This window comes from Excalfactoria chinensis, chromosome 20 (genome assembly GCF_039878825.1).
Source record: "Excalfactoria chinensis isolate bCotChi1 chromosome 20, bCotChi1.hap2, whole genome shotgun sequence".
Classification (NCBI taxonomy): Eukaryota; Metazoa; Chordata; class Aves; order Galliformes; family Phasianidae; genus Excalfactoria; species Excalfactoria chinensis.
In genome coordinates this window covers 1,777,533-1,805,445 of record NC_092844.1, presented here as the reverse complement: position 1 = coordinate 1,805,445, position 27,913 = coordinate 1,777,533, and the positions used below count along the sequence as shown (strand labels likewise).

Here is a 27,913-nt window from a genome sequence, read left to right as displayed (position 1 = left end):
TGTTTGAGCACATCCTCCTCTCCTGTTCCACACAGCATTTCAGCAGGATTCTGTGGGCACTTTCTTTTCAGTGGTGTTGTTTCCATCCTACCCCAGCGCAATCATTTGTCAAAATGATGACATCCCCAGCAAAAAGAACAAGTGGAGCATTCAGTACTAATTACACGGTATTCAAACGCTACTCCCATTTGGACTCATTATTTTCTGTTTATTAGGTTTTCTTCATGTTTCTGTTGAGGTGCTTCTACCCCTGTTGGAGCCAGTGGGATTTTTCAGCACCTCGTAACTTTTCTTCAAGTGGAAAAGCCTCTTGGAAATGTTTAAGTGCATTTTTTTGTTATTTTGATGGAGGGGATGACCTCAAGTTGTGCCACAGAAGGTTCAGGTTGGATATTTGGAAAGAATTCTTCTCCAAAAGAGTGTTCAGGCATCAGAATGGGCTGCATGGGGAGGTGGTGGAGTCACCAACCCTGTAGGTGTTCAAGAGATGTGGCACTTGGGGACATGAATCAGTAGGCAATGTTGGTAGTAAGTGGATGGTTGGACTGGATGATCTTAGAGGTCTTTTCCAACCTTAATGATTCTATGATAACCAGTGGGAAAGTAACCTTTCCAAACTTTACTAACAGCAGGAGGCATCATTTTCTTGGCTTTCTGGCTCTAGTGCCTTAGCTTTGACCTTGACATCACAGCCAACCTTCCCATTTTATACCCAGATTACAAACACTGCATTGGTAAACATTCACTGGTGGCATTTATTTTAGCAATCAGAAAGCGGGAGAAAACCAAACACCTCAGTAGACAGGGAGAACATACATTGCATTAACCACCCTCCCTCGCTTTCTTCTGTAGCATTTGCAGCAAGATTGCTTGGCAAAGCAGTGAAGTTAAAGTTTTATAAAGGACGAGAGGATAACTGTCAGCAGGAGGAAAGTGGGTGTTGGGGTTTATTTCATTCTCAGACATGCCCGTGGTTCTTTGGATCCCAAATCTAGGAGCACTGATGGCATCTTGGCATCTGACTTTTGAGGATGTCTTTCCCTGTGCAAGAACATCTTTAAGTTGGCAGTAGGGATGGCTTACAGTTTCTGAGGGCCTTTCATCTTCCTGAGACCCCTGAATGTGCTTAAACAACAACACGAGCATTAAAAGTTAATTTGCCCCTCTATTAACAACTCAGCCCATCACTGCGTGCTCTCCCCTGGCAGCTGCCTAAGGGAACAAGCATTTCCTTTGGCACAGGCGTTGTGATGGATGAAGGGAAAGCATTTCATTCTGACAAGTGATTGACAGACTGTCCCTGTTAATTATGGACAAAAAGAAAGAGGGGGAGAGGAAAATGATAACACAGCTCTGTAAGCTCATGTTGGTGCTGTATGTAGACGGTTCTTAGAAGATGCAGAGGCTGAGCTGGGACCAACTGTGTATATATAAAGTTAAAGTGAGATCAGCATCAAGCTGGCTGGAATTCAGTATCAGTGTAAGTAAAATATCATATGCTCAGACTTGTGCAAATATGAGACAACTTCCCAATCATGTCCCGCTGCACAGAAGCCACCTCTGTTCCCACCAGAGGAACTCTGGTGTCCTGGGTGGACTTCAGGCACATAAAGAAAGAATTAGGGACATGACTCTTATCCAGCATCAAACAGCACACCCAGAGCATGGCAGGGTCAGAAAACACCCACTAATGTCTCTGGAGGTCTCTAAGGGTTCAACGGAGGCTCTCAAGGTCCCTGAGGGCTCCCAAGTTCCCTCTCTGCAAACCTGACACCTGCAAGGCTCAGCCATCTCTTACTGCTGCTTCAAGAATGCTCCTGCAACAGGGACCCCAGGTTTCACCCCACAAGACAGAAAACAGCCCCAGGCTTTTTTTCTGCCTCCGCTCCCCTGCAGGCAGCATTGCCTCACCTGAAGGGCTGCCTAGGAATTCCTTTCCATGTTTGCCATGGCAACAAGAAAGCTATGGGATACTGGTGCGAAACAGATGGGTTATGTTTTTCAATCACCCTTCTGTCTCTATCTAACATCCCCCAGCTATGAGACATGCAAGCACACCCTCCTCTGGACAAGGAGCAGCCCCATTGGGGAGGCACCTGCAGAACTGCACAAGGATGCTACAGAGGCAACCCAAGGTTTCTTAGCAACAGCCTCACATCTGGGTCCATTAACTCCAAATTCCTCGGCGAGTACATCTTGAGCTGGGGAAAAATCGTCAGAGGTTGATGGATAGCATGAGAGAAAGCATGCCTTTTGTTCAGCCTGATGGAGGGGAAAACAAAAGGTCGCTATTGAAAAGCAAGGACCAGAAATGTTCCTGTTGATATCTTACAGGTGTTGGACTTGCAGCTGGCTTGAAGTCAGGCCGTGGGGAGCTGCCCTGGTGGAGCTCCACCAGAAAGGCTATAGCAGTTCTGTGGGAGGATTGCTACAGCCAAGAAGGCACCAGGAAGGATGTCCATAAAACAAAGGTAGTGAGAATGAGCGGGCAAGAAGATTCACTGGCACAGCTGCACAGGGAGGTCACCGTCCCTGGAGGTGCTCAGTGTGCAGATGTGGCCCTGAGTGACGTGGGCAGTGGGCAGTATTGGTGGGAGATGGATGATCCCATTGGATGATCATATTGGTCTTTCCAACCTTAACGATTCTATTCACTGCACTAAGAATTGAAAGGTGCTTTTTCAGAGCACTTGAATGCATGAAGTTGGCCCTCCTGCTCTGAACAGGGGTGTTTTCATGCTCCATGTTATCTGCTCGTGGTATTTCAGAACAGCCTATTCAGACTACACTCACTCTCAACGTTTCTTATTCAAAGGGACCTTTTCCTGATGATCATTACCTTCATGACCCCTGATGATCACTTCAGAGAAAGGGCAGGGAGGCACATTTATGGGCCATATCAGTGCACTGGAACGTCTCCTCGCTTGGAAAGGTCAGCTCACTTCAGCTTGTCCATTTGCATAAGTGATCAGCGTTCAGTTACTGCTCCTTCTCTGCCACGGATGGGAAACCTCCATCAGATACTGTTCTCACAGGCAAAGTTACCCACAAACACTGCTTTGCAGCAAGACAAAGACACCACAGAAATGTATAAAGGTTTTGGTTCACTTTCCTGTATTAATATATTTGCAAGAAGAAAACGCATTGTTTGAAGCTGCATTAAAGAAGCAACAACTATTGTTATTCTGACAAGAATAAAGGATAGATTCGAATCTGGAAATAAAGAAGAGAAGAAGCTGTGGTCAAGAAGTAATTTGCTTGCACAATCTTCGGCACTATCTGCCGAAAGCATATTCAGGTGCCAATTACAGCACAAGGGTCTGCTGGATTCACCCAATAATGCCTTCGTCTGTGGATCAAATCCTTTCTACCCCTTTGTGATATACATGAGGAGCCAAAACGATAAACCCTTTAATAATGCCGACAGATAGCATGCACTGTGCTAGAAGTGAAGAGATACGGGTGGCTTTAATGAAAAGAACATGAGATTTATCATGTCTTAGCTATTCAACTCAGACAAGATTAGCTTAATGAAAAGCAAAAACAACTTCACCCCGCCCCCCAAGTCCCAACCACAAAATCAGCCTTAGAAATGCACCTGGTGAGGAGAACATTGAATCGTTAAGGTTGGAAAAGACCTCTGTGATCCCCAAGTCCAACCCCACCCCATCCCACCATTCCCTCTGCTCACGTCCCTCACTGACATATCTCCATGTTGAACACCTTCCATGTATGGGGACCCCACCAGTTCCTATGCAGCTGTGCCAGCCCATCACTGCTCTTCTGGAGTAGAAATCTTCCCTAATATCCAGTCTGATCCTTGCCTGGCACAACCCAAAGCCATCCCCTCTTGTCCTGTCCCTTTGGGCACCTCCCACTGTTATTCATTCCTCTTGGTGACACATCACCAAAACCCAAAACTTAAAACCTATTTTCTGGCTTTTTCTACACCCTCCTCTTGTTGCTCTGTCTTTGGATGGAGATTTTCTCTGCACGCAGCACAAAAGCAGCAGCTACACACTTGCAGCCCTTTACTTTTTTCTTTGTCACATCTTCAACCCTTCAATACCCACAGCCCTGAAAAGAGCCTTCATTAGTGTGCATTTCCATACCGAGATGAAAGAGGAATGCCAGGCCAAAGTTTTCCCTGGAAAAGCAAGGGACCTCAAGCTGTTAATATGCCATTATGTTTCTGTTCATTAGCTTCTCTGGGAGCTGACAAATATGTTTTTAACGACTTTATATATATATATATATATATATATATATATATATATATATATATATATATATATATTTCCTTAATGTTCTTTAAAACACTTTTCCCTTACTGTAGTGCTAATAATGTGTAAAACTCTTCTCCTGGAACACTCCATTCTGCAGCTCACGTGGCTGCGGTTTTAATGGGAAAATTTCCTTGCAACTTGCAACAGCAAATTAAACAGCACTTAGTGGCACACTGAGTCAACTCGTTAGCACACTCAACCTATTTAGTCAAGAATCAATGCCCAATGTGGTTTAAAGAAGAAAAAAAAAATGCATAGGAGATTATTAGCAATAGCATAAGAATTCTACTGAAACCCAGGCTGCATTTTTCACTGTCACAGCTCTGCCAGTAAAAGCCAATTTATAGAGATATAAATACACACATAGGGGGTGCAGCACTGTTCCCCACGTGGAACAGCATCCAGATCGAAGCAACTCTACTTAATATTTCCCCCACTCCGCATTTGCTTGCAAAAGACAAAGGATTAAGCAGAGAACATTTTGAAGGCATCCACCAATGCTGTGGTTCCCCCTGTTGTTCTCCAGCAAATCGATGAGGGTTGAGTTGAAATAAATCTCTTTGTAAGGTTCAGACAGTTTTATAATTCAGAGCCAGATTCCAGTAGGAAAGGCTTGCGTCAATGCCACACAGTTTATAGGAGATTGATGTTTGCTCGGTGTCGAATTTAATCACCAATGACACGCTGCCATTATTTGACTCTGCTTATCGAATTTATTTATCTCAAATTGGCACTCTTTGCAAAACGCCATGAGATGGGACCATTTTTCAGTGACATCAGGAAGGGAAAAGCACGATTAGCGCACAACTTTCCCCACCTCCGGACTATTTAAGCAATTGCTAATTTCAATTCCTCGTGAGTACGGTGTTTTAAAGCACATCTAAGTGTTTTGCTGAAGTGGGTTCTGGATAGTGGTAATGAATCATTACTGGGACAATTATCCAAACTGGGTCATCATCGACCATGCCATGCAAACTCAGAATGTGAAGTGGGAAGGCAGCGTGTGACTCAGCCGGCGATAACAGGAAAGAGGATGATTAGTGCAAATGCATCCGAAGGGCAAATGTGAAATTACTCTGAACGCAATGTGAAGAGTTCACAGCTCTTGCTGACCTTGGATGAGGTCTTAGAATGGTTTAAGGAAAATCAGTAAAAGCAAGGATCTCTGTTTTGCAGGGCTTGTGTGTGCCTAGCATATATTGGACCATGGAGTTTGGTTATACTGGAGAATGTATCACAAAACATAGCATGGTTCTGTCCCACTTGGGGAGAGAAGTGGGTTGAAATAGGGATCATGACAATAAGAAATACTCAAACATGCCTTCTCCTGCACATAAGTAAGATACCCAACTCTTTGGAAACAAAAAGTAAGAATATGAAGTATATACATGGATGCACCTTAAGTTGGCTATTGATACAGTATAGGTTGCTATAAGAGACAGAAGATAACATTCAGATGGATTCATTTGTGCAAAAATGACCATTCCTTTATGCAACATGCAGTGTAAATCTTACTGCATCTCCCTTCTTTTGATGGGACGAAAGGTAATGATGGCCTTAGGTTGCACAGAGGATGTTCAAGTTGGATATAAGGGAAATTACTTCACTGGAAGAGTGGCAATGCATTGGCACAGGATTACCAGGAAGGGTGGAAGGTCCCTGGAAGTGTTCAAGAAGAGGATAAATATCACACCGAGTGACATGGTCTAGAGCAGTCACATGCATGGGTTGTTGGTTGTAGTAGATGACCTCAATGACCTTTCCAAACTTAATGAGTCTGTGTTTCCTTTTAAGAACGTGGCTTTGCCCATTCATACACACGCAACCATGCACAAGACAGACATTGCTCTGCTCCTGCACAGTCCACTGGCCAACCCCACTATTGGTGCTCAGACAAGAAAAACCACAAAAGCACATGAGCACGCTCTCCCACTCAGTGCTGAGCCATTGGAAGAGAAACCAAGAGGAAGACCATCACCTCAACAACACAGCTTGCTTGGGACTTGTGGGTCTGACATCTACCTGGTGGGCAAAGGGCTTTTCTTGACTTTACACTCATCACAGATGGGCACTGATGGGAAGAAAGATTTAGAAGGGCTTTACAACAGCCCTGAGTGTCCAGTGGAGGATGTTGTCGCGTTACCCTTAAGAAATAAAACAGAAGCAGCTCCAGAGACATGGCCTTTCATTCCTGCCCTCCTGTAATCTCATGCAAAGATGACACAGTCTTTGAGAGGGACGAATTAATTACACAGTTAACCCAGCTCCATTTAACACGGCCATTGCTTTCTGTCGATAAGCTAACAATGAGATTTCTCTTTCCTTGAGAAAGCCTCCGGCCTGTTTTTCTTTAGTTACTCCTACACATGTCTCTTCCTGAAACACAAATATCTGGCTTCTTTTTCTTTGATGGGATAAAACAATAAACACGAGATGAAAAAGGAAGAGGGGCACACTTTTGGCTGGAAATCTGAGACTGCGGCTTCCTTCTGCTTCCAATCATATCTTCTGAAGTTGCCTCAAACGAGGAAAGAAGAAAGGAGTTGCCGATTCATAAAAGGTGCTACAGAGAGCTCAGCCAAAATCAGATTGCTTTTATTTGTAGTCTAACCAATTCCTGGTACTTTTCAGTACATTGGTTTAACTGTAGTCAGGTCAGCTCTCGCATGACTTAATTAAACACTATCAGTCCCAAGGAATACTGCAATGGGAAATAAAACAATAGGAGAAATTCTCCTCTTGGTTAAAGTGATGTAAGCCCACTGAAATCATCGCAAGACCCTTTTTAACACAACGTTCCCAAAGCCACTCCAAAGATCAACAACCGCCTTCCTTCAGCTTCAGCATCCTTGGAAAAGGCTCTAAACACCTGGATGTATGCTGATAACGCAGTGGATTTGTGCACGGTTATTATGTTCATTACAGGACTACAAATACACATGCAGCTCTACGGGCATTCTGCCATGTCTGCAAATGCAAGCGAGCTCTCTGACTGCTTCAACTCCTCCTCCAGTTGGTGCTTCTCAATCAGCAGGCTTATGGTTTTCCAGGAGGCACAGCAGGGTTGCAAGGTGTGGAAAATATTGCTACGATTTCAGGCAAATAAAGCCAACTCCTACATCTCTCAAGGTCAAATATGGTTTCGGCAGCTCAAGTAGCATATAAATATACAACTGCCTTATCACGAATGCATTTTTATGCGCAAGAAATTAAAGAGAACTAGAGGCATTCTCATTTTAAACAAGGGGAGGAAATAAAACAGAGAAAATCATCTCGTAATCAACATTTGGATAGGCTGACAGGTGACCTCTTCATCTGCCAAGTCCCAAACACTGGATGCCAAACATGACAATGAGTGATGAACACACACAAACATGTATATTTGAGTTATTCATTCAAGAATCTTGAGGGGGGTGGATGCCTTTCTATACGTTTCAGTATGTCTCAAGTAAAATAAATGAGCAAAACTCATGTCCTATTTTGTCCTTAGCTGGTTGGACAGCATATATTGAAGATGAAATGGGAGAAAACTGTGAATCATAGAAAAAATAAATATGAGTTTAGAGAAGCTTTGTTCTACCTCTTTGCAACATTCTTATGCTATTTTCTTGTGGCAGTATCTTTGGCATATCCACTTCTATTCAGAAGGGTGGGATCTTCTTGACCAAGTTACTTGATACACAGTCCAACCACGCCATCAAGCTAATGTTTTCTTTGCAAAGTTCATTCAGCTAGCTCTGAGCTCTGCCCAAAGCAATACTTCCTGCTCATTTCTCACACTAACATTTCTGCTAACCACATTTTCTCATCCTCCTGCCATAAACCACATTCAATAAAGAGAAGCAAGCAGGAAACCCACTCGAAGATCCTTAAAACCTCCTCTGAAAGTGAGAGCAAACAGTTGCAAAGAGCCTCATTCCTTTTATTTTGCCAACAGCATACCAAAGGCCTGACACCTTTTAATAGCTTCAGTCTGACCTTCCTTGCTTCCCTCTGGGATGACTTCAGAGCCCAGCTATGGGCTGCAATGCGCTGAGCGTGCGGCATTAAAATGCAGCATTCCACAGGCTGAGATTTATGGTCCGCCACTTAGAGCAGAACATTACGCATCTTAATTGCCTGCTCCTTTCCAGCTTCTCCATTTGTCAGATTTTTTGTTTCATCCACCGTGAATTTTCTTGGCAATGTGGGTGCTGGGGAAGCACAGGTAGGAGTCAGGCCTGCAGCGCTCAGTGATGGTTTTGGTTTTGCCTTTTTAGCAGTCTGCATGTGCAGCGCATGAAAAGGCATCGTAGGAAATAATTAGGCACTTCTGTTTGTCTGGTTTAACACTTCTCTGTGGGGTTCCCAGAGGGATCAGATCTACACCTCCACAGAAGACACAGCTTCACACCACCCCCCGGACTGAGCAGTCAGCAGATCTCCAAAGCCTCCATTCACAGGGGTTTTTGGCTAATGATGACAGTCATAGAATCATGGAACCACAAAATGGCCTGGGTTGAAAAGAACCACAAAGACCATCTCGTTTCAACCCCCTGCTATGTGCAGGGTCACCAACCACCAGACCAGACTATCCAGAACCACATCCAGCCTGGCTTGAATGCCTGCAGGGATGGGACAAATCCACACAGACTGAACTAAATCAGCTTCAGATTTGGATTTTGGTTATATCAAGTGCTACATCACAGCCTTCAACTGGTAGCATCCTACTTGAAGAAACTTTGATTTCCTTCAGCTGCATGGATTTTCAGTTAAAAACTATGGATTTAGAAATGTAAACATTGTATGGATCAAAGAGACGCATGTCCAGCATCAGCGGAAAGCGATTAATTGCACAGATGATGATTCCATTAGTCAGTTTTAGAGCTGTTATTTACAGATTTGCATCCAAAAAACACATCCCAGGCTCACACACTAGAGGTCTGTAATAAATTATGTCAGTTTTCCATGACCTCCTCAGCTCCCATCCATCTCAAGTTACTTTAGTGTCTGTAAGATTTCTCCATATTCTCATAATCACAGCCACATATCACCAACCCACCTGGTGGGAAAGGAGCTGCCTGCTGCTGCCCAACGCTCAGTTGGGTCAATCTGCTCTTTAGGAAGGAAAACATTCATAAGTTGGTGAAATGCTGGGAAGGAGGATTTGCTGTGGTAGGTAGGTAACACAATCACCCCATAGCTGACACTTGTGTGCCCACCTCACATAGAATCACAGAGGCTGGAAAAGACCCTCAGATCACCAAATCCAACCCCAACCCACCCCCACCATGTCCACTAACCACATCCCTCAGTGCCACATCAACCCTTTTCCTGGACACCTCCACTGTCCCTGGTTGTGAATCCATTATTCACATAACAATGGGGTTATTATTCACATAATAATGAGGCTACAGTGCAGAAGGTGTACCCGAACGCACATCCTGCATCCATGGCATTGACACATTGATTCCTCCAGAGCCACGCTTCCCTGCCTTGCCCAATGCATCTACACAATCCAAATATTCCTTTTGCATTGATTCAGTCACACTGTTAGATTATCTGATTTTTTTTTTTCTTCTTCTTTGTTTGTTTAATCCTTACAATATTGGTATTTCCCAGGCTGGCAGCCAAGGCAATCCTTTGGAGACCTATGAAGTGCATTCTAAGAGTCTCATCGACCAATAAATTAAGGGCAGAAATTATGCAGCCAAGTCTGATGAGCAGCTCATTGCAGATGGCACGTTTTGGCATCACAGGGATCTGCAGAAGAGGCTTGTGATCACATATTCTTGTGTGGAATATAAAATCCCAATCAGCAGAACCACAGAGGGGGGTTTATATTGCCTTGGATTAGAATTCAACTGCATTTTTAATTCCACTGAAACCCTAAACCTTGACAATAAAATAATTGAATGCATTTAATTACTATCTTAATTACATGCCTGCATATTAGTATATTTGTTTAAAAACCTAAATAAGCACTGACGTGTTCATAGAATGGCTTAGGTTGGAGGGAACCTTAAAGATCATCCAGTTCCAACCCCTGCCGTGTGCACTGATTGCCCCCCACCAGCTCAGGCTGACCAGAGACCCATCCAACCTGGCCTTGAATGCCTCCAGGGATGGGGCATAAATAAGCCTACTATCCTTTGGAAAGGTTTGGAAAACAAGGTACTTCTCATCACAGCAGTTTAAACACACAAGGCACGAAAGAGAATAGTGGGATTCTAATACAAAGAAAACACTTTCTCAGCATCTCATCAGAGTCCTACTGGAAAAAAAAAAAAAAGGTATAGAGTTAACTGATACGAGCTGAAATTACACTTGACCTCTGAGGCTTTCTGCCGGTCAGTTTAATTATCTCATCACAAATTAAATATTAATATCAGCTTGAGCAAGTTCACACTTTGCTGTGTCCAGAAGGCAGGACAGAGGCGACACATCTGAAAGCATTGCTGCAGTGCCATGGTTCCCCACAACAAATAGCTTTTGACCCAGTAGACTGATCCCTGCCATTACTTAGTGCTGCTTTTAGCCTTATAGGCTGTCCTGGGGCTCCTTAGCAGAAAAATCATTGACCCAGTAGAGCATTGCTCTTCGGCTCGGAGCTAAGTCAGTGCACGAGCTGCTTCGTATGCAAACCTAATTGGAAACGAGGGATGAATTCACTCTTTTTCTTCCATGGCTTGGAGCCTACTTGAGCACTGCAAGTTCAAAAGTGCACTGAAATGTTTTCTGGGAGCTGTGTCGTGAGTGGGCATTGGGTTGGGTTGGCGGTTAGACTTGATGATTGTAGCAGTCTTTCAGTCTTTTCCAACCTCAGTGACTTCATATCAGGGAAGAATAATTAACATAAAGAATAGAAGAAACGCTCTGCAACCCAGCAGCTTTTCAGGAATGGCAGCCCACTCATTCGGCCCTGACCTCAGAGGAATTGTGTCCACACCATCCCCCATTGACTGACTGCTCCAGCTCTTCTCTGACCTTATCTGATGATTCCTGAACTTGTTTTATTCCATTCTGGTTTTAGAGACAGAAAAAGAAAATCTAAATAAATGAACCTAAGGTTTTCAAAGCTTGGCAAAGGTTCAGGGTCACCCCCCTCTCTGTATAGGTATATCAGTCATCCAGCTTTAATAACTCAGATTCCATGGAAGAAAGTGTATAGAGACTGAGAAACCCATCAGACATCAATTCTCATCAAGATCACTGTCCTATTCTCTTTCTGCCAGACGCAGTTTTGCCCCAAGTGCAGAAGGCTTTGTTTATAGCACAAAGAACATCTCCCTCCATCCCACCACTGATTCTCCAGACCCGTAATTTTTAATTACCTCTCCTGTCAAACTGATTGATCAGAAATGCATGGAAACAGGTTCAAGGGCAGGTAATCCACAGAGCCAAGCTCAAGTCTTGAGTACAAGAACTTCAATTTGGGCTTAAAAACAGCAACAAGAAGTCCACAGCTACATTTCAAAGATCTGAAAGCATCTCAGAGGTCTGGGCTTTAGAACTGGGGTACATACATATATATAGCCTGTATAGCACTGTCTCTCTAGTTCCAGCCTGGGTTTTCATCACCGATCTCAGGTGGTTGCACAGATAATTTGTGCCAAAGGCAAAAAGAGTGTGAGATTAAAGCTGAGCATTTTCTGTACATCTTCTCACAGCAAAACAGCACTAGGGTTGGCTTTGCTGATGACTTTACAGCAACTCATTCAGAGGAGGTTCTAATGAAACACGGAGTTAAGCCCACTGTGATTTTAAAAGATTAATTTGCAATAAAATCTGTGCTGCCTCCTCGCAGACAAAATCCCAGTTCAAATGAATAGTCCTTGTGGTTCATCCAGGTGCAGGAAGGGGTTTGGAACATAGGGATGAATCAGAAAGTGCCAAGGAGGAAATAAAGAAGAGTGAAAAAAAATTGTTGGAAGCATCTTCAGCCCAAACAAATAAAGGAAAAGAAAAAGGAACATGGAGATGTGACACCGAGGGACGTGGTCAGTGGGCACAGTGGGGTTGGATTAGGCTTGGACTGGGTGATCTTAGAGGTCTTTTCCAGCCTTAGCAAGTCTATGGATTTATCACTCAGCACACAGCACCAAACCAGCAGCCACAAACCCATCTCTAATACGCTTTATTTCAGTATGTTTTTAATGAAACCTTCCCTGTGGAATCTGGTGAGAAATGGGAGAAATGAGAAGCAGGAGGGGTAATGCAACAGTGCTCATAGAGCTAATGGAAGCAGCAGGATAGGCTTAATCTCCTAACACACAGATGTCTGATGGCTTTAACTGGCTAATTACGGTTACAATGAGCAATAGTTGGGAAGCTCCATGCTTGGCAGATGCATTTACTCAGCTATTATTATTAGATTTTAAATCTGTTTCATTCCACAGATAACTGTGATGTTTAAAAGAATTAAGCAGCCAACTAATGGGACGAGCGCTGAAATTCATCCCAAAACGAGGACAGCTGCACCTACACATACAACACAACCAGCCCAGGATGAAGAAACCAGAAAACATGGAGTCATAAAATCATAAAGGTTGGAAAAGACTGCTGAGATCATCAGGTCCAATCATCAACCCACCAACACCATGCAATCCAAGCCATGTCATAGAATCATTAAGGCTGGAAAACACCATGAAAATCATTTAGTCCAACCATGAACCCAACTTGTCTACAACACAAAACTCAGTGGTTTGTGTCTCTGGTCCCCAGTTGTAGTTCTGCAGTTCTTTATTGGGACGCAGATCTGCTTTGCCCTAGAAATACATGGAGATGTTTCTTCCTCCACAGCCCTTCTATTGCAAGGAAACAAAAGGGTGCAGGGGCTGAACTGCAAGAGGGAATGTGAATGAGAGGGAACAAGCCCTTTGCTCAATAGCACACAGGGAGCTCTTGGCAAAATGAGTTCTGGGAAGTCAGCAAGAGGAAAATATCTCCTTTTATTTTGAAGAGAGAAGAAAAGACACAAAACCGAGAGCTCTTCCAAATCTCTAGGTCTTGAACCAAGGGACAATTCCTTCTTTTACTGCTCTCAGACAGAAATACGAGTGTGTCATTTATTTGACTTCTGAGGTCCAGCTTGGCTGCCGGGTGAGCTCCTCCAGGGCACTGCCCACCTGCTTAGCCCTGCTCCCTCCGAGGGCTGAGCCAGCTGAGTCCCTTCCAAAATGCTTCCGAAACAAACAGCAAAGGAGATTTTCTCTGAATCCCTAAATGCAGAGAATTCCTAAAGAAAATTGGCTGTGGGAAGGATAACTCCTGCAGGAGGCGTTACCTCCACTCACATGGGACAACTCGGGTTGGGCAGAGCTATGCTGTCTCATTCCTTCTATTTTTAACAGCAATATACATCCAGAGGGCAATTCAGAGCAGAACCCCATTTATCCCATCTCCACCTTGCTGGAGAAGGGCACAAAGCATCAACAAAGCATTGCACTGTTGGGAACACACAGCCCATTCCAAGGAACACACCAAGACACCACATCACCAGTGTTCCTCCTTTCAGATCATCCACCCTTCAGGTTTGGGCCCTGGCCCCATGCTGGCTCATGTCCCCACTGCCACTGAGGAGTACTCCTGGGATAGAGAAAACATGGACCTCATATTCATAATTCATTAAATGCCAGCAAAAGTCTGTTGTTGGGAGAAAAAAAAAAGACACAAAACACATTTGCAAGCATCTGGATGCTTAAACAGGCACCAGAGAAAGTTCATTAAAATAGAAATTGAAGTTAATTAATGAACTGATGGACTCCTCTGTTCCCTTTGCTTTAAAGCCATCCGCATCCTTCCCTTGGTCTACTGACTAGCTTTATTCAGTTCCAGTTAGTATATCAAAGTGATGTCTTCTGCTTACAAATTCAAGGCAAAGCACATTCATCTATTACGGAAGGAGAATGGATTTACATTTAAATGGGTGTTCTTCATGGATCTAATAACTCAGCTCAGTAATCAAAGTAGCACAATCTGAGCAGGAGCATCGTTGTCTTTGGCATTAATGCAGCCCCCAAGAATCACACCACGCATTTCTCCCCATTTATTTTGGGGATGATGAGGACCAACCCCAGCTGTCCCCTTATCACCAATACTGCCCACTGAGCCATGCCCCCACATACCATGTCTACACGTTGGATCTGTTAGTGCTTGATCTTGAAAGCACAGAAGTAGTTAGATTTTGTTTTATATTAATCTCTGCGGTAACTCTGAGCTGCAAAAACCCATGGAAGGCCAACTCAAAGATCAGTTTTACCTGCAGAAAAGACATCTGCTTCAGTCAGACAACAACAACCCAGGTTTACATTTGCTGTGTGCATGCAGATACCCTCTGCCATAACAACTCTTCCCTTCCAGTAGTCCCTGCAGTTTTGGTACTCGATAGAATCACAGAACGGTTCTTCTGCCATAGAATGATTGAATGGTTTGGGTTGAAAGGGACCTTTAAGACCTTTGAGTTCCAACCTCCCTTTTGGAGGCAGGGACATCTCCCACTAGACCAGGTTGCTCAGAGCCCCATCCAGCCTGGCCTTGAACACCTCCAGGGTGAGGGCATCCACAGCCTTGCTCTTGGACTCTGCTTTCCCCTGCACATTCATTACCAGACTCCTTTTCTCTGCAGCAAGAGCAGAGGAGGTTTAAGGATGCAAATTGGGAGACTGTAACTCAGCACATACCTACTGCTGTTTTACTGCAGCGACTATGAAGTTTCTCACCATGTAGGAGGCACATGATCTAAATAAGCCTAATAAAAGATCCTTAAGTGTTTCTGTTGCCTTCCTTGTAAATAAGATTTCCCTGTGAGCTACTCATTTGTCAGCCCGTTTCTCTGCACTTTATGGCCACAGATCAGAAAACTCAGCACAAAGTGTGGCACATGCATTCCACACCTTTCCCTTTCTCTTGGCCAATGCTGGATGTGAGAACTCAAAATGAGTATCCTTGCCCAAGAAGTGTGAGTTTAAGGAGAAAGCCATAGGCTGGTTGCATTGGAAGGGACCCTCAGGGCTATGTAACCCAACCCCCTGCAATGGCAGGGATGCCCACAGCTCCATCAGTGCTCAGAGCCCCATCCCCTGACCATGGGTGTCTGCAGGGATGGGGAACCACCACCTCTGTGCACAGCTGTTCCCTATTACTGCACAGTGCAATGGATTCCTGTGCTGCTGAGCACTCAGGACCGGGTCCATTACCATCCTCACTTTCCACCTGCAATTACCATTCATTTCAGTTGAATATTTCCTCCTGGAAATGCAAACAGTTTCATTACGGCTTAAATATCTGACAAGACAGCTGACTGTGAAAAGCAATTATTTCGGGTGCTGATTACTTCCCATGTGGGCAGTGAGGGCTGTAATGCCAATAGCTGGGGAAGACCACAGCACTGTCTGATGGACTTCAGTATCTGGAGCAGTTAATTAATGTTCCAGGGTGAGAAGGAAGAGGAAAAGCTCTGCAAACATCCATCTCAACGTACAAAATAACTGACATCAAATAACTTTGTATGTTTAAATTAAATGCAATTAATTGATTAGACAAAAACTGGTCCGGGGACAGAGGGCTGTGCATCTGGTGCAGCAGCCAGCCAGAGCAACATCAAGTTACCATAGCAACCTGTTGGTTAGGAACAAGGCAAACATTTAGGACGATGGGGTTTGTTTGCAATCCAGAGTGATGACAGCTGCACCAATGGGACTCAAAATACTGGGATAAAACTAAAGAAATCTTGCAGATCTGCAGGTTTTTGTTGTTTTTTTTAGTTCCTGCTTTGAGCAAATGGAGCACTGCAGTGCAAGGAGAATTCAGCCTGGAAATGCAGGTGCTAACATGGGTAATCAGAACGCAGCTCAGCACTGCATTGCATCACTGCTTGTATCCATCTCACAGCCCACACGTGGTTTGCACAGCTCAGCATCCCAGCCCTGCAGGGATCACAGCCGTCACTGCTCTCATCTCAGCACCCAAAGGTCCTCCCTCACATCGTCTGAGCTTCATTAGTATATTAAAAAGTAAACCTAGTAGTCGCTGCTGGTTGTTTATGTGATTTACTGAGCCTGCCTAATGCTAAATGCTGAATCATAGGATCCTTAAGGATGGAAAGGAGCTCTATGATCACTGAGTTCAATCCACCCAACCATGTCCCTCAGTGCCACATCTCCACACTGAACACCTCCAGCCTCCTGGTGGGAGCTTCCAATCCGATCTGGAGCAAAGAGAAATCCTGAAATACTAAAATACAGAAGAACAGACACAATAACTGGGAAGAAAGAGAATAAAATCCATTTCTCTGCAACGAATGTCTGAAAGCAAACAAGCCACTGCAGTGATGGTCTAGGAAAGGAGGGAACCAACCAACCAACAGGAACTGATCCCTGGATCCAAGAGCATTGGGCTCCCAGTAGGAGGGCAAATACTAAAAGCTATTGGAAGGCACAAGCTACCCTCACGTCTTTCAGCTCTGAAACTATCTTGCATTAAAGAGCTGAAGGGTGATTGTCACATTTTAAGTGACAGTCCCTTTACACTGGCTTCCCGACTATAAGAGGTATTTTTCTATGTAATATACACATTAGTTTCCAGCAGGGAAATGTAATTACCATCATAAGATTCTTTAAAACTTGGCTTTTATGTTGTCAACTGCATTAAATTTTAAACCTCGTGCCAAGTTTGGATAAAAGCTCTGAAAAAAAAAATAATAAAAGAACAAAAAATAGATGGCAAAAATCAATATTATTAGGTGTGAAATAAACTGGAGGCAACCGAACCTTTCATTCCACACGGAGAAAAGAAACACTGTAAAATTATAATAAATCCCTTTTATTTTATCGCTTCGAATATCACTGTGGACACTGCAGCACCAAAGGAGCGCTTCCCCACTTTGAATCTGGTATCATGTCTCTCACAGGTAACCCATACTCTACGACATTAAAGAGTGTTTGTTTCTCATTTTAAAAGCTTCTCCTACGATGTTTGTTTCTGGGGTCATTTATTATTTAGATGCTCACCAGCTTCTTTCTAACTCTTCAGGCTACTTCATCTTGGAACACAACAACAACATCCTATCATCTCAGTGCTTTTATGTTGAAAAAACAAACCCCAAAAACAATGCTGGGCCATTTTCTTCATAAGCAGCCTCACTCTGATGGAGCTGGCTGGATTTAGTAACAATTTCCCTGCACGGGTTTTAAGAGTGATGGAAATTAAGAGAAGTGGCCCAACTTGTAGAGATTGATGGACGGCATTTGGTGCAGTGGTGATATCAGCTCCATTTGCAGTTAAATCATGTCCTGTTGCACCAAAGCAAACATTGCCCATCCTATTTATATCCCAAACCCTCTGCTTACATCACACAACGTGGTACCTTCTTGTCCTTCTCTGATACCCAGACCAGCCCCAACCCACCTCCCTGTGCCCACTGCCCACGTCCCTCAGTGCCACATCTCCACACTGAACCCCTCCATGGATGGTGACCCCACTGCTCCCTGGGCAGCTTTGCCAGCCCATCACCTCTCTTCCTGGGATGAAATTATCCCTTACATCCAACCTGCATCTCCCCTGGCACAACTTGAGGCCATCACCTCTGGTCCCACCAACATCATTTTGGATGATGCTTTAAGCCTGATGAAATTTGACTTAATACAAAGCCCTGCAAGTTTTCTACATGGAAGAACCTCCTAATTTACTAACATTATAGCTAGGGGATAATGCAAACATCTCCTCCACTGAATTCTCTGCTAAAACCTGTTCAGCCATGCGTAGATTTAATCCTACCAGCTTTGGACGTGGCACAAGAACTCAGAACCACCAAATCCTTAATGCTGGATAAACTTTCCTTCCCACCGGTTTCAGGCAGAGATAAATGGATGCTCTGACCTTCCTCTGGGGCACAAGGCTGAGTGATTTCCCTTCCCTTCGTAGCACCATCGAGTGGATGTGACATTCAGTCAAGCTCTTATTGACACCGGCGCGTTCCCCACGCAATTACGGTCCCTCCCTGCTCGTGCATCAGCTCTAACGATGACAGACCGAGCAGTTCCCTTCTATTTAACCACCACTGAAACCACTGCTTCCCTTCAGCTTCCAGTCCTGTTACAGCTCATCCCTTCCTCACCCTTTTTAAGGGCAGCAACGTTCCCCCAACTCGCAGCCCTGCAATGAAACTTCCATCCTCACGTTAATTATTTGCCAACCCATACGCAGCTCAGCCACACTGATCCCAGGTTCGTAATTAAGGCTGAGTCGGAGCCTGAACTCAGAGCAGATAAGCACATCTTTGTGCACAGTGCCCCCTACACTCAGCGATACCTTCCTTTGGGATCTGCTCAAACCTCGCTCCCGTGGCAGACTCAGTTTGCATGCAGGTCTTTCCCCTTCTCAGGCAGAACAACATTGACTGAAACTGAGGATTTACCAGGGGAAAAACACACACACACACACACCACAGTCGTGTTTAAGTCAGCATTGTTTCATCTAATGGCTATGATTATCCTCAGCGTGAATGCTTCCCTACCCCATCCTCCTGCTCTCTGGGGATTGATACTGCAGGAAGATAGAAGGCCAGAGGGTAATTATACAGCTTTTCATTTCCACTGATCTCCGAGTGTTGTGTAAAGCACATAAACGCCTCCCACACACACAAGCTTTCGATCTGAAGGACGACCTGGTAAATACAGGAAGAAACGTCTGGCTATTTTTCAAGGATTAATATCAGAAAAGCTCCTTTCATCCTCTCCTCAAATGCCTTCCCTTTCGCAGCTAGCCCACCAGCTTGGCTGCAGAAGCCCTTTATACCAGATGCAGTGTATAGACGAGTTGGGAAATACAACCAGAATTACTATGGCCATTTTTGCACCTATTCCCCCTGATCACCCCAACCCCTCAAAAAAAAAAAGTCAACCTGGATTTCCATGCTGATTTATCCCACACAAACGCTCTTCTGACTTCTAAGACAAAATGGGAGGCCTTGAGCTCCAAGTTTTGTTGGGTTTTGTTGCTGTTCTTCAAACTATAGCAATGGTTAAACAGGAGTTCCTCATTGCTCTGCTCCCTATGTTCATCCACTTTCAGCATCATCATCCTAAACAGCGTTTGGAAACCCCCAAGGTTTTTCAGGTTGGATGTGAGGAAACATGAGGGGTGATACGTTGGCACAGATGGCAAAGGGAGGTGTGGGGTCAGCATCCCTGGAGGTGCTCAGTGTGGAGATGTGGCACTGAGGGCTGTGGGAGCTGGATATTCCCATTGGATGATCCCATAGATCTGAATGATTCTATGAATCGTGGCTTTGGCAGCAGCAAGCACTTGTACAACCTTTGTTATTACAGTGGGAAAAGGGTGTAGCTCAGCACTGCACATCTTGGGACTCAGAGCAAGCAATAATCCAACAGACAGCAAAAAGGCTTTCAGGAGAGCTGTGAACACGAATTTCCCATGTCTCAAGCAGCTTTGTGCTACTCTAGTCATGTAGAAAGGAACAGGGATACACATCCACATCACTCTGACACCAGCACACAGCAAAAGTGTGTGCTCTAAACCCTCTAAGGAACAAAGAGCCATTCTTCCCAGCACTCTGATTTTACATGCCATGCAACAATTGCCACTGCTGCTCCCCTTCCCAGTACCCTACAGCTTGTGTGCCCATAGCAGCGAGGAGATGCTCCTGCAACAAGTGCTTCTTGCTGCTCACCTACAAACAAAGAAGCAAAGAATATCCAGATCTGTTGAAGTTGTTCACTTTCAGGATCCCCCAGGACTGGATCCTACCTCAACAGTTCAGTCTTACATACTGAAAAGCATCTGCAAGGGGTCTTACTTTCATCTGGTGTCCATTTAGGGTTGGCTTGTTTGGGTTCTTTTGGCTTCATCCCATGAATTTCTTCCCACAAATCACGGGTAAGTTTTATTTAAATTCAGCAGTTTTACAGCTCGCAGCCTCATTTTCTCCATGAAATAATGATGTATACAAAAACACAACGAAGCCTAAAGCATTGCACAGGAAGCCATAAATCGCGCCATCCATCATGAGCTACACGGATGAGACGTAAGAACCACAGAATCATTAAGATTGGAAAAGACCATTAAGATCATCGAGTCCAACCATCAGTCATCCCTACCGTAAGGATCTGAGATTTATTCAAGGGGTGAATATATGTATTGACTTGAGATCTCTCCAGTTTGGGCCGTATGACCACAGAATAGGTGTGTAAGTTTATTATTCTTCCATTTATTAACTACATCCGAGCACTCGAGGGAATGGTCTGAAGCTGCACCAGGGTGGATATTAGGGACAATTCCTTCTTAGGAAGGTGTTCAAGATCCATGGAGATGTGGCATTGAGGGACGTCGTCAGTGGGCATAGGGGAAGAGGGCTGGGCTGGATGATCTTAAATGGCCTTTTCCATAAATTCTATGGTTTATTAAAGGGAATGACAGATGCAATGTTCATTTCACAAAGTGTACACTGAAGGAGTCACCCATCAGTCCTACAACCTCCTCCAGCCCTCAAGGAGGTCCTGGGATAATGGGTTTGAGGTGGTAACAAAAGGAAACCCAGCAATACTACCATTCCTCATGCTTAGAAACACAGAACCATAAAGGTTGGGAAAGACCTCTGCAATCATCAAGCCCAACCACCCACCTACAATCAATACTGCCCATGTCCCTCAGGGCCACATCTCCATGTTTACTGAACACCTCCAGGGACGGTGACTTGCTGCAGTCTGATGCTCCCATGCCACATTCCCTCCCCAGGCTGTGGGGCCAGAAGGTGAGAACACGAGCGAGCTGTGGGCTGTGCACTGCTCCCCATCACACCCACCCTTCAATGCTCGGCACTTTGATTAGAGCTGTTCTTAGCATGAACGCCACAAAAAACGCTGTCATGTCACTGTGACAAGAACAGAGAGGTCTGAGCAGAGCACCAAGCCACAGAAAATCATCGTCTAGATGATGCATTAGAGCGCTAATGGTTTAGACTTGTAGAGGGGGGGGGGAAAAAGCTGGTGACAAGAGCAGCAAATGGCAGATGGAGTTTATTTCCTGACAAGAAGTGTCATCGTTAATTCTCAGGCTGCAGTGGAGGAAAGCTGGCTGAGCCCTGGGCGCTCACTGACAGATCTCAGCAGAGCTGAGCAGTGCAGGACCCCAGGGCTGAGCCCTGCTGCCACCAGGACCTTACACAGCCCAGCACTCCTCATGGCCCGAGATGTGGATTTTGAGCCAAGTTCTGGTGGTTTTGGAACACGCTGAGTGTGTGGATCCTTCTGTGCTTTGGAGGTGTTGGATTTAAGTCTTCCTGTCCAGTCTTTGGAAACACGAAGGTCTCCTCACACATAAAATTCACACTTCTTCCCCCAAGAACCAAAGGGATTCACTGCCAGATAAATGCATGAGCATCCCCTATAAATCATAGAATCACATCTCCATACTGAACACCTCCAGGGATGGTGACCCCACACCTCCCTGTGCAGCTGTGCCAGGGCATCACTGCTCCTTCTCAGAAGAAACTGTCCCTAATATCCTACCTGAATCTCTCATAGTTCAACTTAAATCCTTCCTACTACAGCAGCTAAAACGGCTCCATTTTCCATCCCTGACTGTGTCTCTCGGTTGCTGGCTCTTTTAAACCTCCACGCCTCAGGTTTGCCATGTGCAAAACGACAGAATGTTATTTGTTTATTCCCAAACGTCACAACATTTATTCATCCCTCACTTTAGTTGAGCTAATTAATAACATCACAGTTACCGAGAGCAATTCCCCAACAGGATTACTACTGAATTATGAGAGTAATTGCTCACAGGAACTTTATTTGGCTAAAACCTCTTCCCTGGCAAGGAGTTTGGTGTGCAGCTTGCCCTGAGCTCCAATTCCATAATTATTTTAGGGTGAGTTATTTCTAATGTGGGTAACTCCACATTGCCTTGGGGTACTGCAAGCAGAGCCGAGCAATGGTTTAGCATTCCCTGCCCATGAGACACAGCCTTATATCCTTTCCTTGATCACCTTGTCCCAGCTTCAACCCGAAGCACACACCAGGCAGAATCCTGCAATCGTGGAATCCTGAAGGCTGGAAAAGAGCTCCAGTATCACCGAATCCAGCATCTCCACTGCCCACATCCCTCAGTGCCACATCTCCATATTGATCACCCCCATGCATGGGGACCCCACAGCTCCCTGTGCAGCTGCTTAAGTCCCATTGACACAGCCCAGGAGAGCTTCTAAGGCTGCTTGCACACAGGGTGCACACACAGAAGAGCTGACGGATAGATTTTCATGTGGATATATCCAGCAGTTGGGATTCTTTTTATATGCTGGGATTCCTATTTCTTGCATGCAGAATGAGCACCTCACATCCATGTTCACCGCCTTGCTGTGTACTCTGCCTCCCTCTCCTGGCCTATTCCCGTGCATTGAGCAAATCGAGTACACCCGTACAAAGTTAAGCCAAAGCAGCATTAACCAGATTATCATTTTCTTCTCCTTCTTCTTCCATTTAGATGCCCAAAGCCAATAAGAGAGCACAGTAGAGCCCTGAGGAAATCCTTCCCATCATTAACCTGTAGAAGCAGATTTTGCCATGGGCTGGCAGCTTTGAGGAACACCCAACAAAAGAGGAGAAGCCAAAATAGCAGAGATCCTTGCTTCAAATCACAAGCAAAGCCTGACAATTCCTGCTCAGCCTTTCTTGAAAGGAGCAATTACAAACGCATTTCCTCATTAATGACTGCAAAAAGGGGGAAAGCATCACTCTTAAGCCACAATTACTAATTCAATCAAGAATGAAAGCTGCAGACCAAGCAAAGCATTCCTATGCCCAATGAGTTCATTGAGCCCAATGGAAGTTTGCCATAACAAAACCTCTTTCCCATAGTTAAACTGCAACTTTCCTGGAGAGCCATCCCAAGGCCTTCCCAAGCAATGGCATTACAAACACTAAAAGGGAAGAAGAAAATAAACACTTGGGGAATCAAAGTAAAGGGTTCCCTATGAGACAAAGCAGCAGCTCTGACCTGCAGCTGTGTTTCTATGCAGATAAATGTAAACACGTGCAAAGTTTGCAACAGGATGTTCTTGGAGGTCTTTTCCAACCTTAATGGCTCCGTAATGTTATGAAAGCCTTTGGACATGGTGGAGGGGGTGGCTGGTGTTAGACACAATGATCTTAGAGGTCTTTCCCAACCTTCATGCTTCTGTTTGGTACTACATGGGAGAAAGTCCAGCCCAAAACAACAGCGCCCATTTGGGCCATTTTTAAGACACATCCAATTTCTTCCCATCTTCTTGCCATCTGAAGTGCTTCTTCCTGGCTTCTGCTCTGCCCTCCCCTTATCCTCGTGCCCTCAGCCTTCAATCCTCATTGCTATTCCTGGCAAACCTAAAGCCGAGCTCTTTCGGAGCATGATGCGCTTTTGTTTTGGTGTCTGCAGAAATCAAGCTAACAATAAGCACCTCTGCAAAACAACCCGAGAGCTCAGATGAGGGCAGGCTCTATTTTTATCCACGCAGGATGCTGCAGGGGAAGCCAAGGGTGGTTTTATTTTGCTGCAGTTGGAGGTAGGCTCAGAGCTGCTGCTAATCATACCCGTGTTTTCAGCTCATCATTCTGGTGGCACGAGAACACGGTGACTGCACTCAACTGGAAGGAATTATTGCATCCTTACACTTTGCTGCTCGTGAACGTTAATTGACAATATCAGGTTTGTCTGTCAGGAGCAGGGATGAGCACTTCCCCTAATTTAATCAGGAGTAAATCAGCTGGCGAGTGCTTCATACACAGCTGCTCCCTAATTGAGTCTCTCTATTGAGGTGACAGTGAACAACCTGTGCTTCAGTATGGCCAACAAAAAAATACGACATTTTCAGCATTTTCTTTCTATTTTCTGGCTGTTCTTTTTTTGTTGCTTTGTTGTTTGTTTGCTTTTATTTTGCTTCCTCAAATACTAAGAGTTATTAAGGTTGGAAAAGACCTCCAAGATCATTCAATCCAATTCAACCCATCCCACCATGCCCACCGACCAGGAAACCAACCTTCCCTGCATGCTTCATCTATTGCAGCTGCTCGTGTTCTTGCAGTGAGAATCTGGGCCTGGAATTCTCCAGGCACAGATCCATCATGAGAGCATCTGAGCAAACCCCCTGTGACAGCTCTGCTTTCCTCACGGGCAGCAAGAAAACAGTCAGCATAAAATGTGCTTGGCTCGGGTGGTTTAAGACTGCAGTGAATCAGGGCTGGAAACGTGTCCTTCAGTGCTCTGCACATTATGTTTCCAATGTGCATTCCAATTCTGCTTGCAAACAGCTTGCTGCTTTTGCTGTCCCAAGAGGTAAGATGTATGCGTATAGCAAACAGACTTCGTTGGTGAACATGGTTTGGTTTGATATGAAGTATTAGGGCCTGTTCACATCAATGTTCCACATTCAGCTGGAGCTTAGTTAGGTAAAAATCAAACCCTGATGCCAAGTTTGGTGATGCAGCAGCTCAGGCTGCCCAGGGAGGTGGTGGGGTCACCATTCCTGGTGGCTCAAGGATCGTGGAGATGGAAGGACATGGTTGGTGGGTTGGGGTTGGACTGAATGATCCTAGAGGTCTTTTCCTTAATGATTCTGGGATTCTAAGAGCTAAACCACAAACCTGAGGGGGGGAAAAAAAGCAAAAAGTCTTGAGCCACATTACATCAATTTCCATGGAAGAATTCCTATTAATGTTGCAGTCTTAATGCTCTAATTAGTCACCAAACCAACTGAGGAACAAAATACACATAATGGATAATTTATCTGTAATTGCAAGGCGATACATAAAAGTTTCAGCGCAGCATCTTAAAAGCTGAATGGTTTTTCGGTTACTTAAGCCTTCTTGCTCATTCAGGTCACATCTTGAACAAAGTTCCTTATTTCACAACCAATGGAAAATCGACTGGCAAGGTATAAAACCTGGGAGCCCAGCAAAACAGCAGCAACTCTGAGCCAAAGAATTAATGGAAAATGACAATTTATCTGATGGAGCATCGAGTCAAGGGATGATACACAAAGATAAGCAAAGTCATGCTCTAAAAAAGCACCATCCAGCATTGTCTGGTGGGCAGGGAGCTGGAACTGGATGATCTTTGACGTCCTTTCCAACCCAAGCATCCCCTGGTTCATTCAGCTGTGATGGGAAGTTGTAAGACTGTCCTAAATCCATCCTCTCACTTACTGCTTTTGGGGACTGTTGGTTGGACCTGAAGAAAAACCCATCAACCTGCATATGAGATGGAATCCTCGTTCACCAGGCAGCCCTAGAGAGAAGTTACAGTCCCTTTCATAATTACATGCTCTTCAAAGGTGACCGTGCCCCAAGATCACTGCATCAGACAAATTTAATGCGTGTGACAGCAAGGATTCACTGCCTCGGGGAGCAGAGCGGTGTCAGTGAACCACAGCCTTCCCATTGCACTGCGTGCTATGCTGAGTGCAAATAGAAACACCCAGGTAACTGCACAGAGCACATCACAGCAAACAAACTTACTGAGGCATAATAAGTACAAGGTAAGTTGTAGCAGTGCTGGAGGGCACGATAGGAAGGGCAGGATGCTCTGCCTGCACAGCTCCCCTGTGTTGCATATTGTGTGGGTTGGAAGAGACCCCTAAAGGTCACCTCATACATATATTGCTATTGCCATGAAAATAACAAGCTTGTAGAAACCAAATCACACACATACACACACGACATCTTTGGTTGTCAGTGATATTCATGGAGCAACCTTACATTGCATTGCACACAAAGGTCACGCATCCCCAGGAAAACCTCCAGCAAACACTATGAAAACATCCTTCAGGAGGAAGAGGAGCTTGTGGTTGAGTTACTGGGTGGGAGCCAAAAGTCTTTGGACTCACAGACTGAGAAAGGGAAAAGAACAGCAAACAACACGACGGTTCCACCTGTGTTTTCCCAGCTGGTTGCTCTTACTCATTTGGAAACCAACCCCCCTCTCTCAGTGCACTGACTCTCCAACACATCCTTTCCTCGTGTGGCACTCAATCCCACAGCCTTGGGACTGATCCCATGCCCTATAACAGCACAGATGAGCGCCAAACCCCCTCAGAAAACTTTCTGACATCTCCTCGGAGGCAGCAGCGTGACCACAGGACTGAGTGAGCAGTCAGGATTCGAACTCAAGCAATGAGAGCCACAGCAGGATTTGCACAGAGATCTGCACAAAGCCCCAACATGGGATCGGGTTCAGAGCACCTGTGCAAAGTCAACACAGAGAAACAAGATTCGGGGAGGGAGGAGGTGCAGCCCTGTTGCACATCCCCCATTCAGCTGCCAGCAGGTGAAGGTAACTGGCAATCAGGCCCAGCTGAAAACAAATGGGGGGAAAGGAGCAGGGCTTCCAGGTGCTACAGTGACACAAAAAGCCGCATAAAATAAAATACAATAAATAAACGCTATCTTTCACAGCACTGAAAACCAAAGCAGAGATACACACAACTGGAAATGCTCTGTATGCAATGAGATACCCATGGATGCAATGAGATACCCATGGATGCACTGCCCCAGCCAGCAAGCCAACCTCCAGCTTGAACACGGCTCTTCTGAGATAACGTCCTTGCTTTGACTTGCAAAGTTGCTGTCTATGCTGTGCACGCACCCAAACACCGCGGCAATTCCCACTGCGTGGCTCAGAGCCCCTTGTTTTGGTGCTTGCAATAATCCCAGCCCTTGCCTTGGGATCGCGGCCATTCAGCTGCACGGCCGCGTTTTGGGGAGGAGCTGAAGCGGGGCTCACCCCACCTTCCCCTTGGGGGGATTCGGGAAGGCCTCGTGTAAAAGGGGACGGGAGGGAGGACATCACAAACCAGGAGGCGACAGGCAGGAAAACACACATCATGCGGACACATCATACGGACTCATCCTTCCCTTACCTGCCTCCATGAGCTGGCACTGCTGCCCAAAAACTTGCGAGAAGGTGACGGGGTTGGGGGTCACATCCATGGTTCGCGTCGGGTCCTCGGCGTCAGTCATGGGCAAAGCCCCGGGGCGGGGAGGGACCCCCGACCCAGCGGTGCTCCGGGCGGGGGCTGCCTGTACCCAGCCCCGGGATCGCCGCTGCTGCAGTGTCCCTCCTCCCTCCGTTCCTCCCTCTGCCCGATGCGATGCGATGCGGGCGGCTCTGGGCTGCGCCTCGCTGTTAACCCCTGCCCGCCCACCGCCGGCATCGCTCCCACTATTCCCCTACCAACAGCACCCATGGATGGCACAGATGGAAAGCTGAGAGGTAACCCCGGGTGGATTTGAGCCAGCTCAGCTGTCTTTATGTTAAAGACTCCCCCGGCCAAGGGAAAGGATGCAGGCTGGGAGATGTCTTTGGGAAGAAAGATGCCCAGAGCTCCTGGAAAATGAAGGCTGGGGTATAAGGGGGGAATGCATGGCCATGAAACTACAGCAGGAGCCTTGCAGGTAGCTGAATCCCATATCATCACCCTGCCCAACTGCTGTCACCCCATTCTGCCTTGTCCAAGTGTGGCCACCCCATTCTGCAGGCAGCCAAAGGGAAGAAGAAGGGAGATGTGCCCCTATCCTTGTCCTCACTCCCACAGAGCCTTGGAGCCATGGGCTGGCTCTGCCACCTCTCTGCTCACTGTGGCTGTGCTCAGCTGCCCA

General features: G+C 45.6%; 1 protein-coding gene across 1 annotated transcript in view; it reads right to left on the bottom strand.

Annotated features, from left to right (window-relative positions):
- The window catches only part of KAZN (kazrin, periplakin interacting protein), a 135,119-nt gene extending 107,715 nt beyond the window's left edge, over positions 1–27,404 (bottom strand). Inside the window, exon 1 of the mRNA XM_072354623.1 lies at positions 27,175–27,404. Within this exon, the coding sequence (XP_072210724.1) occupies positions 27,175–27,274 (100 nt within the window). The 5' untranslated portion in view covers positions 27,275–27,404. The remainder of the gene's footprint in view (positions 1–27,174) is intronic.
- Between the last annotated feature and the right edge of the window lie 509 nt (positions 27,405–27,913).